At 44.8% G+C, this 14846-nt stretch overlaps 1 protein-coding gene across 6 annotated transcripts in view; it reads right to left on the bottom strand.

Moving 5' to 3' along the window:
* Positions 1-14846, bottom strand: part of CCAR1 (cell division cycle and apoptosis regulator 1) — a 244415-nt gene that overhangs the window by 184343 nt on the left and 45226 nt on the right. For all 6 annotated transcript variants that reach the window (XM_029609164.1, XM_029609162.1, XM_029609165.1 and 3 more), the window contains exons 5-6: positions 10517-10549; positions 4400-4593 (exon numbers count right to left, since the gene is read on the bottom strand). In XM_029609164.1, coding sequence (XP_029465024.1) covers positions 4400-4593; positions 10517-10549 — 227 coding nt within the window. The remainder of the gene's footprint in view (positions 1-4399; positions 4594-10516; positions 10550-14846) is intronic.

The following is a 14846-nucleotide window of genomic DNA, read 5'->3' as shown; positions in this document are numbered from 1 at the left end:
ATTGGATGGCCCATTGCTGGAATGTCTAGATCTCTTATTCCATAAGAGGTAACTAAAATGCATCCTTTAACAGGCCAGTGTACAAGGAAGGGAAGGATGTGAGAGGAAATTCAGATAACCCTCGCGATGATTCAAAGGACCCACTGATCCTAAGTGATGCAGCTCCATTCTGAGGAAATGTTTTGTATTCTTTCCCCTACCGGAAGGTGAGGCGTGGCTGGGCTTTCCTCAAAAAGATGGTGGAGGCTTTTGAAGAGACAGCTGGGAGGGATTTTGTTGTTTCCTGTCTCTCTGGCATCTTCTATATTGAGGCAGTTGAGATTGAGAACATGGCTGTTGATATGGTTGGAACTGTTGAGATATGTAGGGTGGGAAACTCTTGTATGGTTTTCACTGGTAGTATTAAGGTTTACGGTATTGTTGATAAAAACGTCAAACTGTCGCCTGAGAATCTGAAGCTCCTGACAGGGATTGAACTGCTATGTTCTGCTCTTTTAACTGGGCTACAGTGTCTTTGAATTTGTCGTTGAACAGATTATCCCCCATGCAAGGTAGATTGGCTAGCTTGTCATGGTTGTCCTCCCTGATGGAACTAGAACTGATATCTATCACACAAAACAAGCCCTATTACTCAACGTATTCCAGAAACCCTCAGAACTGTAAACACACTTCAAAAAATAGGTTTCACTGGTCCAATTAATTGTAGTTATAAATATAACCACTTATCCATTATCACATATATTTGTTTGTAGGACCTACAACTCAATGCTAGCCAAACTCATTGAGTTGTAGGTCCTACAAACAAATATATGTAATAATGCATAAGTGGTTATATTTATAACTACAATTAATTGGACCAGTGAAACCTATTTTTTGGAGCTAGAACTGAGCCAGGCTGTCGAGCAGCAACAGCAGTAACAGAAGACCTAGATGTTTCAAAAGACACATACACCACTCTGAGTAAATGATGTAATCCTTCCTGCATATCATAAAATGGTTGAGGAGTAATTTGTTGGCCCGTTTCTGTAGGTAGAAAGGGCTTTAATAATTGTAGGGACTTGTACAGGTATTGCACTATATTAAATTGGTGCTGTTGCATTCAGGACGTCAACATTGCACTCTGGAAGGTCTTTTTAGTGTATTCATCCAGAAGTCTGTGCTCTTTTAGTGAAGGAGTGGACACATGGAGCCTAGATTTCTTCACCCGCTTCACTGACGAATCAACTACCACTGACGCAATAGGGAGTTGGACGACTCTTTAAGTAGCAGACTTCTGTAATCTGAATTTTAAATCTAGCTTACTAGAAATGGGTGAAATTGAATGAAGGGACTCCTATATCTTGGGTAGCACAGTGTCCAAAAATTTATGAAACGGGAGTGCTGATGGTTCAGCCAGTTCATCCAGGATTTTTAGAATGCCAAATACCTCTTCCCGAGGATCAGACAATTTGCAGACTTCCACTCCTAGTAAGTTACCTAGCTTCTCCATGAATTATGAGTAAGATCGATCTCTGGAGGAGAGGAGTGGTCCAGCAGCTCTTGCAAGGGATCGGATGGAATACCAGTTGAGCTGTCAGGGGAACGGTCCCTTGGAGAATCTTGAGGAATTGATTGAGGTGAATGCTGCCAACTATCCTGTTGTACATCCGGATCTGGTGATAGTAACGTCTCCGGAGAGGGAGAAGTGCGGGCTGGCACCCCATCTCGGTCTGGACCCAGGAAATGTGGAGGAGAGAACTCTGGATGTAAGGAAGAAAAGAGGTTATGTTTTGTTTTTTTTATGATGGAGGAGATCTGATCCATGGCCTGCTGCGAGCGACTGGCCTGTAGATCTGTAGGAAGCTTTGGATGTTGTAGCCTCACCTGAGTAGAACTTGTTCCTTGAGGGTGTACCCTTGCGCATAGAATGTTTAAAGAGGGTTGAAGCTTCTAGGATCCCTGTTCACGCGAAGGAGGTCTGTCTCGGAGAGAGTTCTTCTTGAAGGATGAATTGATGAAGGTACAAGCAGGAGGATAATCCCGAATATTATGAACGGTTCTTCTGAGAGGAGGCTACCATGAGCTGATAGAAACAGGTTTTGGAGGAGATACCTAAGGGGGCTGCGACAATATATCTAGTATAGGGTCCACACTGCATCCAGAACGAGATGGAGATCTGCTTTTATGCCCATGTGGGCTCTGGACCCTTTGGGAATCATTTTTCCCAACCAAGACATTGGGGTCACGAGAGCTCTTTTCTTTCAATGACACATGCGTCGACAAATCTTTCTGATGCGAAGAGGCACCATGTGTCGGGTGATACGACTGCATCGATGAATCGTGAGTTGGGCAGTGCATCTGTGCCAATGTGCAATAGAGTGCAGTGCAATTTAAGTCGAGACCGCTCATCTCGGCTTTTGCCCTGAGGTCTGCGCCGATGCACCGTGCGTCAAAGCAGTAGCGGTGCTTTTTTCTTTTTTTTTTTTTCATCAGGTGCCTTCTTACATAAGACCATAAGAACATGCCATACTGAGTCAGACCAAGGGTCCCATCAAGCCCAGCATCCTGTTCCAAAAGTGGCTATAAGCACCTGGCAAGCACACAAAAACTAAGTCTATCCCATGCTACTGATGCTAGTACTAGCAGTGGCTATTTTCTAAGTCAGCTTGATTAAAAGCAGGCAATGGACTTCTCCTCCAAGAACTTATCCAAACCTTTTTTAAACACAGCTACACTAACTGCACTAACCACATTCCCTGGCAACAAATTCCAGAGTTTAATTGTGCGTTGAGTGAAAAAGAACTTTCTCCGATTAGTTTTAAATGTGCCACACGCTAATTTCATGGAGTGCCCCCTAGTCTTTCTATTATCCGAAAGAGTAAATAACCGAGTCACATTTACCCGTTCTAGACCTCTCATGATTTTAAACACCTCTATCATATCCCCCCCTCAGCTGTCTTCTCCAAACTGAACAGTCCTAACCTCTTTAGTCTTTCCTCATAGGGGAGCTGTTCCATCCCCTTTATCATTTTGGTCACTCTTCTCTGTACTTTCTCCATCACAACTACATCTTTGAGATGTGGCGACCCGAATTGTACACAGTATTCAAGGTGCGGTCTCACCATGGAGCGATACAGAGGCATTATGACATTTTCCGTTTTATTCACCATTACCTTCCTAATAATTCCTAACATTGTTTGCTTTTTTTTTTGACTGCCGCAGCACACTGAGCCGACACTTGCGTGGATGCATCCTGGCATTTGGAGATGGGCACACTCACTTTCTCTTTGCGTTGGTTCGCCAGCGGCGCAGATGGCACACTTGCTTCGGAACACTGCGTGGGATGAGCCGCAGGTCTGGATTTGGGCTTTTTTGGTGCAGCCTCTACTTCAAGCCCAGTCATAGCTGGATGTTTCTTTCTTTTTGGATCCACCAATGAGGACCTTCTGGCCACGTCTTGGGAAATGGATTTTGGTCCCGGAGACGACTAGACAGAGCACCCCAGAGAGGGCGCATAACACCCTGAGGCCTATGAGGTCCTTTCCCGGTCCTGGAGGCTGGCTATCTTTGCTGCTCTCTGCCTCTGAGCCCTGGTAGACATATGGCCGCAGCCTTTGCATGACGCCTGGTTGTGGTCCAGGCCAAGGCAGATATAACAGTAATTATCATGTCAGTCACTGACAATCATGTGTCTGCATTAAGAATACTTAAACCCAGGCTTCTTAGAGGACATATTAGCACTGAAAAGTGCTGTTTTGGGGATTGTTAGCACGAAAAGGAAGAAAAGAGAAAATCTGAAGAGAGATGATTGAGAAAATACGTCCATGCCCGAGTGCGGAAAAAAAATGAACTGAAGAGATCGATGATGCGTTACTCGCGGGAAGTGCTGTGCAGGCACAGCAGAACAAAAACTTTATCTTGGAGAAGAAAACGTCCGCAAGAGCAAGCTGATGAAGTCATCCAAATAGCATGGCTAATTCAGCCTGCTTATAGACAGAAAAATGGTAAATCCACTGAATATACTGCTGTAGCTGCTAGGCCCACTTCTTTTTTCTTCTTTGATACCACAAGGAGATGTTCTTTGTAGAATAGGGTTTTTAGTGCTTCCCTAGCTCTTTTTTTGCCATTTGAGTCCTCTCCATATCCACACTGCCTGCTCTGCAGAAGTTGGTTTGCCACACCACATTTTTGCCAAGGTAGGTGTACCTTGGGCTTGAAAAAGTTGGTAAACACTGCCCTAAAAGGAATAAATAAAAAAGCTTGGGGGTAACCTGCACGGAGCGGCAGTTACTACCCTTAACAGAAATGTGGGGGTAACCTGCACGGAGCTGCAGTTACTACTTTGGGAGGCTTGCTGGGCAGACTAGATGGACCATTTTGGACTTTTTCTGCTGTCATTACTATGTTACATAAAGCTTACCTAAGCTGAAAGAAGACATCTTCATCCACAAATCCAAAATTGTCATGCAGTTTATTCACCACCCCTGTGAACACACGCTGCTTTTGTGGTTGTGTTTGCTGCTGGCTTGCCCGCGGAGCTGGATAGGATACTGTTATCTGGGCTGTTGGTTGTGGAGTAGACAGGCTAAGGCTTGTGGGAAGTGCCATAGCAGACTGCAAAGAACAGAGACAATTACTCTTAAATCATCTAGCACGCAACAAAGGAAATATTCAGAAACACCAAAACTTTTGCATAAGCACAATCTATAAAGTCAGAAACTGTACAGGATTACTGTGTAGGCCTTATAGAAGCGCTGTGCAAGATCACCCTGCGACTTTTACAGAGCAGATGCACGGAATCACACAGCTTTTTTTTTTTTTTTTTTTTTAATATTTATTTATGCACTTTACAATAATCATAAGAAAAGAAAAAAGGTATTCCAGGTATTACATGTTATAAAATCCTTTAGTGCTCATACTTATAGCTAAGGAAAATACACTATTAAGACAGTACCCCGTCTATATCTTATTCTCCTTCTAACCATTAATTAAAGGTAGGTATATAAAAGATTTCAATTTAACTAGAACATAATACCAGATACATGGAAAAAGCAAAAAAGAAATACCCAATTCTTATACTAAATTTCCTGAGCTGAGCTACTCTCAAGTTCTATGGTTAGCCAAAAAAAATCTCAACTAAGATGGTTCAAAAAAGAGATAGCGTGTATTATTCAAAAAGAGCACACATTTACAAGGATATCTAACTGAAAACTTAGCTCCCAACTGTCGGGCTTCCTGACCCATATCTAGACATTTCTTTCTTCGAATCTGAGTAATCCGAGTAAGATCTGAGTGGAAATTAGTTTGTCTAAATTGTCAAATGTATAGAATTTTTGGCCCACTGTTAAACTACTAATAGTTAAAGACTAATTTGTTGGATCAAAAGTTACGGGGATCACCTAATGTAATCACTGCTGGAGTAGATTTAGCTAGAGATGGGCAAAATAAGCACAGTATTACAATACAAGCCAAATCCCTGCCCATAATAAGAATTTCATGCTGCCCTCTCACTTGCTGTTCCATTTATTCTCCTACTAGTCTGGTCTATCAAGTACACTCTCTGTATCTGTATGATTTGGATAGTCTCATGGATAAAGAACAAATTATGAGGAACAACGTTTGCCCCTAAACCACAGAGATATTCTGTTAGAAAGCAGCATGTGTTAGCTAGTGGTAGGGGACTGAAGAGGGGCAGTACTTAATTTTTATTTTTTGGCTAAAAATATATTCAACATGCTATTTCTGGTACAAAGTAAGGGGTAGATTTTCAAAAACGGCGCGTTGGCGTATTTTTGTTGGCGCTCCAGGCGCAAACAAAAGTACGCGGGATTTTAGTAGATACGCGCGTAGCCGCGCATATCCGCTAAAAGCCTGGATCGGCGCGCGCAAGGCTACCGATTTCGTGTAGCCAGCGCGCGCCGAGCCGCGCAGCCTGCCTCCGTTCCCTCCGAGGCCGCTCCGAAATCGGAATGGCCTCGGAGGGAACGCTCTTTCGCCCTCCCCTCACCTTCCCCTCCCTTCCTCTACCTAACCCACCCCCCCGGCCCTGTCTAAACCCCTCCCTACCTTTGTTGGGGGATTTACGCCTCCCAGAGGGAGAAGTAAATCCCTGCGCGCCAGCGGGCTGCTGGCAACAAGCGACCCAGGGGTGGTTCCGGAGGGCGCGGCCACGCCCCCGGACCGCCCCGGGCCGAAACCATGCCCCCGGGCCCACCCCTGAAACGCCGCGTCCCGCCCCGAAAACGGCGTGCCGCTTGGCCCCGCCCCCGACACGCCCCCCTCGGAAAACCCCGGGACTTACGCGAGTCCCGGGGCTCTGCGCGCGCCAGTAGGCCTATTGAACATAGGCGCACTGGCGCGCAGGGCTCTTAAAATCCGCCCCTAAGTGTATTTTCTACTTAAAAACTTTTGACTCTTACTTCAAAGTTTGGAGCCAGCTTGGTTGTGGGAGATTCGCCTCTGTGGGAGCTGGTGTGTTTTTCAGGTTAGTGATGTGAATCAATGGCATTTATTCACAGCTTGCAAGCCAAAGTTAACTCAGAGACTTTTCACTAGGTGGTGAAAGAAGTTAGAGTCCAAGCACACCTCTCAGTGTGCTACTGGTAACTTATTATTAAAATCAGTTATTGTGTCCAAGAACTGAGGGCAGCCAATTTAACACCAATTTTTAAAAGGGGCCCCTTGAGTATTGTGTGCATTTCTATTGCCCCATCTCAAAAACAGGTATAGCAGGACTAGAAAAGGTACACAGAACACACATGATATAGAGCAGTGGTTCCCAACCCTGTCCTGGGGACCCCCCAGCCAGTCGAGTTTTCAGGATATCCACAATGAATATGCATGAGAGAAAATTTGCATATTATGGAGGCAGTGCATACAAATTTTCTCTCATGCATATTCATTGTGGATATCCTGAAAACCCGACTGGCTGGGGGGGGGGGGGTTCCCCAGGACAGGGTTGGGAACCACTGATATAGAGGATGAATGGATCCCTTATGAAGAAAGGCTAAACAAGATAGGGCTCTTCAGCTTGGAGGAGAGGCAACAGACAGGTGATATGACAGAAGTTTATACAAGTGTAGGAGGTGTGGAACAAGTTAATTAGGGACAGTTATTTATGCTGTCAAACAGTGCTAGGCCTAGGGGATACTATAAAACTAACTGGTAGCAGATTTCAAGACAAATTTAAGAAATTGTTTTTTCAGTTAATGCACAATTAATCTAATTAATGTGCCACTAAAGATGTAAACAGTGCTAATAGTAAAGCTGGATTTAAAAATTAGTTTGGACAAATTCATGGAGGGTAGCTTCATTAACAATTATTAATTAGGTAGATGTAGGGATCATCACCTCTTACTTCTGGGAGTAAGCAACAGGGAATGGATCTCCTCATTAAGATCTGCCAGGTACTTCCAAGTGACTTAGACTGGTCACTGTTGGAGGTAGGATATTGCAGTCAATGGACCACTGGACTGACTGAATATGACACTTCTCATATTTCTTAGTTTAAACTGACAGTAAAAAAAAATTCAAAGCGTATCTTGATCAACAGCAGCCTGTTCGTTCTCTCTTTTACATAACACAAATCAGGCTGGTACAGAGAAAAGAAATCTGCTAGTAGGAGAAAAACAAAAAAGAAAACATTCCAACAAATAAAAAATGACTACCCCTCCAACCAAAAATTCCACCAGGGACAATCCATAAGAAAACAAATTGTCTAACTTTTCTTTACACTCCCTAAAACTGCTTTGTTGAAAACAGTTTAAAGGGCTTGGTGTCCTTAAACAGAATTCACGTGGTCAAATTTGTTCAAATGAGTTATGCCTCACTATTATCCGCTCAGTTTCCAGTTGCTCAAAACGACACCTGGTAGAACTGTTCTAGTGGCTCACCCTACTCGCTGGCAACCATTGCTCTACTCCTGCAAACCTGCTTGAGTGAAAATTCCCAAAAAGCACTGCAATAAACACCTATACCAGAAGCTGCTTAGACATGCCAGCTACCCTACGGATATTAACTACTACACAACTGCCTTGTTTTAAAGAGAATGCATACAAACTTGTCTCCCCCAGCAAGCAACCAACAAAAGTAAACTAGAGGGAGAAAGAGAGAGCAAGGACAATCCAGACCACATGAGCAGACAGAAAATCAGTGGAAAAATGACTGTTATAAAACACGGAAGCAAAAATCAATGGAAAAGTCATTTTTGTCCTATTTGTTTTGTTATATCATTGAAATTCCCAGGAAAAATAAAATAAAAACTGAAAACAAAGGTCTCTAAACATATATTCACGAAAACAACTGACTTGAATACATTAAACTTGTGAACAAATATGTCCCTAATTACTATGCAAACTATCTAGTGCTACAAGTTACCCTCTTATTATCATTAGCCAACAAATCAAATCTTTAAAATGCCATGAGGTCCATATTCAGAAGATAGCCAGCTAAATTAATATTTAGGTACCTATTGGCTAAATTCTACCTGGCTAAGTTAGGGCATAATTGGGAGAAGTTGCATTAGCTAGTTAACGCTGATATTCAGTTAGCTGTATAACTTAGCCAGCTAAGTTGGGCCAATGACCTATACGAAAGCTAGCTAACTTTAAAATAGCTGGCTATATTCAACAGTGTGGCTGCATTATTGAATTTACCTCAAAAAGTAGCCAGATAAACAAATAAGCGTGGGGGTAGCTTGCTTATTAGAGCGGTTACTACCCTAAACCAATTAAGCCTGATACATCACTTTGAATGTATATACAGTGTTGTTCTCTGCTTCAACGGCAGGGGGAAATGTGGAAAAGAGGATTTGCATTCAGATAACAACCAACAAGGACTGAACTTCACAATCTGGATAAACAAATAAGCGTGGGGGTAGCTTGCTTATTACGGTGGTTACCGTACTACCCTAAACCAATTAAGCCTGATACATCACTTTGAATGCATATACAGCGTTGCTCTCTGCTTAAACGGCAGGGATAAATGTGGAAAAGAGGATTTACATTCAGACAACATCGAACAAGGCATTGATCTGTGCAGTCTGGATAAACAAATATCGGGGTAACTTGATTGATGCGGCGGTTACTACCCTTAACCATTAAGCCTTACTCACCTTTGATGCAACTCCAACATTATTCTCTGCATCAACGGCAGGGGATGGCAGGAAATTTTCACAAACCACCTGAACTTGGTGATTGGTGAAACAGATAAGTATGGGGAAATAAATGTGGGAGCTTGCTGGGCAGACTGGTTGGGCCGATTGGTCTTTTTCTGCCGTCATTTCTATGTTTATATAAGTTTATTCAGGTATCTGAACATGCTGACTCCCATACTCTCTTTCATGCAGGATTTCCATGTCATGCCATCACATTTTCTATGGGATCCGTGTGTCATGCTGACATACCTAACCATTTCCTCACAGTTTTATTTATCATAGGAGAAAAGCATTCTGCTTTCCCAGCAAAGCAGCTAATACCCATGAGAAAGAAAACATTATAAATGTAAAAGACAACAACCTAACAGGATTTACTTGTATGTTTAGAGAAATGAAAATTCAGATCACATGCACCATCTATATGTTAGCATGATTTGGAAATGTTGAAGTTGTTACATACCTACATCATTGTTCTATCCCCATCAGTGGGTACATGTTTGCATCTGTGCATATTGAGGTTTAACTGTGTTTAGTGCAGTCCTCCCTTCTGAGGATTCTTGATGCTGAAACACCTTTTTGTAACCCATGATAAAAGTCTGTGAGCCTTTGCCTTTAAGAGGAGCCTTTGCCCTTAAGAGAAGCTCCCCCCCCCCCCCCCCTCCACTTTCTCTCACTACTGGAAAAGCTTGAATGCCCCTCAATCTAACTTGAGTCTTCCTAGGTGCCTTATAGGCTCAAGGGACTGCCCTTCATGCTCCCCCTGTGTCACATGGTTCTTAGGCTCGCTGCCATTGGACCTTGCCCCCAGCTTGTGGAGGCATTTCCTTTAGCAGCTCTCGACAAGAGCTCAGTCTTGCCCATGCTTTTTTCAGAGCCATCAGCGCTCTGTAAAACTCCCTGAAACAATCGAGTTTTTACATTTTCTCTTACTGCCTTCGTCTGAAGACTAAATCAGCCTCACATCCCTCAAGCTCCCTACCTCTACCATAACTCCTGCAACACAAGAGATCTCCTTCTCTCCCCTGCTACCCGGTCTCCAGTTACCAAAGATCTTTGACTTTGGGCTTATGTTTGAGATTCAACAATTGTAAGTAGAATTTACCTGTACAATAAATAATTTCAAACTTAAAGAATCTTTGTCTTGAGGACTGATTGGAGAAAAGGTTTAGCTGCCTGGATAGCAAACTCGGATGTCTGCCTGACCCAGAACAATCAAACAAAGGGTATTAACCTTTCCTTGTTCAGAAGAATATATTACATACAAATGAGAACTACTGTAGAACCAGGTAGAATATTTCATTCCCAAGATGTACAAAAGCTTAAAGTTCTTATGACTCTACAACAAGCACATCTGTTTTTGGAAAAGAAGAAACAAAAACTAACCTGTGTTAACAGGGTCTGCTGCGGTGGCTGCAACTGAGGAAAAAAAAAAACATTCAGTAATAGCAACTGTCCAGTGCAGAAAATTAGAGGCCATGTCCGTAGTTTTCATGGTCACCACTAGATGTTTAACACACTGAATGCCTAAAAAGCAGAGTTGCTTACCTGTAACAGGTGTTCTCCCAGGAGAGCAGGATGTTAGTCCTCACATATGGGTGACATCATCAGATGGAGCCCTGTCACAGAACACTTTTGTCAAAGTTTCTAGAACTTTGGCTGGCACACTGAGCATGCCCAGCATGTCACTAACCCTGCAGCCACCAGGAGTTCCCCTTCAGTCTCATTTGAAGCAAAAGTACGAGCGAAAAATAAAATAAACCATAAGCGAACCCAACTTTGCGGGGCGGCGGACGGGTTTCGTGAGGACTAACATTCTGCTGTCCTGGGAGAACACCTGTTACAGGTAAGCAACTCTGCTTTCTCACAGGACAAGCAGGATAGTAGTCCTCACATATGGGTGAATAGCAAGCTACAGGCTGAGTCATATGTATGAGGCCAAGCAGCACCAAACATGTGCAACAGGCACAACAACTGGGGTGCTGTTGGCAAGGATGAGGCAGCCTGAAATTCACAGAAGGTCGAGGTAGGACGAGTTGGGTTCCTACATTGGAAATCAATTTCTTAGGACAGACTGGCCAAAGACGGAATCTTGTCATCCAGCCTTGTCCAGGCAGTAGTGAGCTGCGAAGATGTGAAGAGAGCTCCATGTCGCATCCCTGCAGATGTCAGCAATCGGTACTGAACGGTAGTGTGCTACTGACATTGCCATTGCTCTGACTGAGTGCGCCGTCACTCGTCCCTGTAGTGGAAGCCCTGCTTGTTGGTAACAGAATGCAATGCAGTCTGCCAACCAGTTTGACAATGTTTGCTTGCCCACCGCATTCCCAAGTTTGTTCTTATCAAAAGATACAAAGAGTTGGGTGGACTTCCTGTGGTCTGCAGTGCGGTATAAGTAAAACGCAAGAGCACTCCAAGGTGTGGAGAGCTTGCTCACCTGGGTGAGCGTGAGGTCTTGCAAAGAAAGTGGGCAAGACTATGGACTGATTTAAATGAAAATCAGTTACCATCTTAGGAAGGAATTTAGGATGAGTGCAGAGAACCACCCGGTCATGGAGGAACCTTGTGTAGGCTGAGTAGGTCACAAGGGCCTGTAACTCACTCACTCTGCGAGCAGACGTGATGGTTACTAGGAAAAGAACTTTCCATGTAAGGTATCTGAGTTCGCAGGAGTGCAAGGGCTTAAAAGATGCGTGCATGAGCCATGCAAGTACCACATTGAGATCCCATGCCTCGACCGGTGGTCATATAGGAGGCTTAAGCTGTACTAAGCCTCTCATTAAGTGACTCACCAGGGGTTGAGCCGTTATCTGGGTATCCCCTATTTCTTGATGGTTAGCAGAGATGGCACTAAGGTGCACTCGGATAGATGATGTCTGGAGACCAGATTCCGAGAGGTGCCAGAAATAATCCAATAGACTCGATGTGGGGCAAGAAAAGGGATCCAAGCCCTTTTGTGTGGACCACAAGGAAAATCTCTTCCATTTAGAGCGGTAGGATTTTCACGTGGAAGACTTTCGTGAAGCTACTAGGACTTGAGATACGTCACTTGAAAGGTTGAGTGGTTGTAGTATCAGCCTTTCAACATCCAGGCCATCAGAGAAAGGGCCTGGAGGTTCACGTGGCGTAACTTGCCATCATTCTGTGTTATGAGGTTGGGCGACGTGCCCAGGCGAATGGGGTCCTGGACAGAAAGGTCGCGAAGTATGGGAAACCAAATTTAGCACAGCCAATACGGGGCTATGAGAATCATTAAGCCCCAGTCCTGTTTTAGCTTCACGAGAGTCTTGCTTATTAACAGAATCAGAGGATACACATAAATTAGGCCTTTGTTCCAGGGACAGGCGAAGGCATCCCTGGCTGGTGCATACCGGTCCCTGTGCAGGGAGCAGAAGCTTTTCACTTTGCGGTTCTGACTGGACACAAAGAGGTCGATGGTTGGATGACCCCACCGGTGGAAGATTCTGCTCGCAACCGAGGGATCCAGAGACCATTCGTGGGGCTGGAAACGTCAGCTGAGGTGGTTCGCTAGTGCATTCTATGCGCCTGCTAGATAAGTGGCTCGCAGAAGAATGGAATGTGACAAGGCCCAGGCCCAAATCTGCACCACCTCCTGGCAAAGCAGATAAGAGCCCATGCCCCCCTGTTTGTTCAGGTACCACAATGCAACTTGGTTGTCTGTTTGAATCAAGGCAACTTTGTTGGAGAGGCAATCCTGAAATGCATAAAGGTGTACCGCATTGCTCGAAGCTCCAGAAAGTTGATTTGACAGGTTGCTTCGGCTATTGTCCAAGTCTCTTGAGTTTGAAGGCCTTGGACATGGGCTCCCCAACCTAGGTTGGAGGTGTCCGTAGTTAAGGTCACCTGAGGAGCCGGTTGCTAGAAAGGAAGACCCACTTGTAAGTTGGCTTTGTGTGTCCACCAGGCAAGGGACAGACGAAGCTGGCTTATGATGTGTACCAGGGACGACAGCGGCTGAGTAGCTTGTCACCACTGGGATTTCAAAGTGCATTGGGTCACTCTCATGGCCAGGAGTGCCATAGGGTGAAATGGACTGTTGATGCCATGTGGCCGAGCAACCTGAGTAGCTGGCCAGCTGAGGCTCTTTTTCAATGGCAGATAAGGCTGGCAAAGTTGGACAGCGTAATTGCACAGTCGTTGGGTAAGAATGCTCTGGAAAGTGTCATGTCTAAGCCTGCTCCTATAAAGGAGGGAAGATGAGACAGTGTCAATTGGGATTTGGGGTAATTTATGAGAAATCCTAATGAGTTTAGAAGCCTTATGGTGAGACCAAGAGAGTCGAGTGCTCCTTGTTTTGACTGGCTTTTTATGAGCCAGTTGTCCAGGTATGGAAAAACGTGTACACCTCTGTTGTGTAATTGCGCAGCCACGACTGCCAGGCACTTCGTAAAGACTCGAGGAGCCGAGGCTAGGCTAAATGGTACTACTTTGTATTGATAGTGACTGCGGCCCACCAAAAATCGCAGATATTTGCAATGAGGTGGGGATATCGCAATATGGGCGTATGCGTCTTGCAGGTCCAGAGAGCAGAGCCAATCCCCTTGTTGAAGTAGAGGAAGCATGGTGTCCAGGGATACCATCCTGAACCGTTCCTTGCGAAGAAATGTATTCAAGGCACGGAGGTCTAGAATAGGCCAGAGGCCGCTGGTCTTTTTTGGAATTAGGAAATATCTGGAGTAGAACCCTTTCCCTGCTGATTTAATGGAACCGGTTCCACGGCTCTAACCGACAGAAGGGTTGAAAGCTCTGACTCAAGTTTCCCTGTGTGGTCGTCCCAGCTCCAGGATGGAATGGGTGGGAAGGCCGGGAGTATTTTTGAAAAATGTAGATGGTAACCATGGGTTACGATAGACAGTACCCACTGGTCCGTGGTGATTGGATGCCAATTTGTTGCAAAGTGGCACAGGCGGCCCCCTACTGGAATATGGCTGCTGCTCTCTGGAAAGAGTCAAAATCCAGACACATGGCCAGCTTGTGGAGCTGGCTATGGTCTGGATGTTCTAGTTTGGCGCGCATGTCCCCTCTGAGGTGCCCAAGCCGGTCATGCACGGGATGCAGGAGGGTAATATCTGCATGGCCTGTAGAATTGTTTCTTGGGTTCTCTATGCAGGGCCCTGTGGGCTACAGAGGGAACATCTGGGGAGACAGATGACAACTGGCACAGTGTCTCATGATGGTCCTTTAACTAGGCCACTGCATCCTGGATCTTATCCCCGAACAGGTTGTCTCTGGTACAGGGTAGATCTGCCAGTTTGTCCTGCACTTCAGGGCGTAGGTCTGAGGCCTTAAGCCAGGCCCAGCGTCTAGCACTGATGCCCGCTGCCGAGAATCTGGATGCTGTTTCAAAAGAACCGTAGGCAGCTCTGACTTCATATTTACCTGCTTCCATTCCTTTTTATAGGATGGAGGACAAGACTTCTTGTTGTTGCTGTGGTAATGTCTCTGCAATCTCCTGGACTTGTTTACAGAGATTTCTATTATATTGGTTCATGTATAGTTGATATGCTGCAATTCGCGATATCAACATGGAACCTTGGAAAATTCTTCATCCCAACACATCCAATGCTTTCTGTTCCTTAACGGGAGGAGCAGAGGAATGTGAATGTGATCATTTAGCCTTTTTCTGAGCTGATTCCACAACTACAGAGTGAATGGGCAGCTGACTTTTGAAAACCTGGGGCTTGTTGAACCAGGT

Source organism: Rhinatrema bivittatum, chromosome 7 (genome assembly GCF_901001135.1).
Source record: "Rhinatrema bivittatum chromosome 7, aRhiBiv1.1, whole genome shotgun sequence".
Classification (NCBI taxonomy): Eukaryota; Metazoa; Chordata; class Amphibia; order Gymnophiona; family Rhinatrematidae; genus Rhinatrema; species Rhinatrema bivittatum.
Note: the sequence above shows the minus strand (reverse complement) of the source record. Positions and strands in the feature narration are given on the sequence as shown.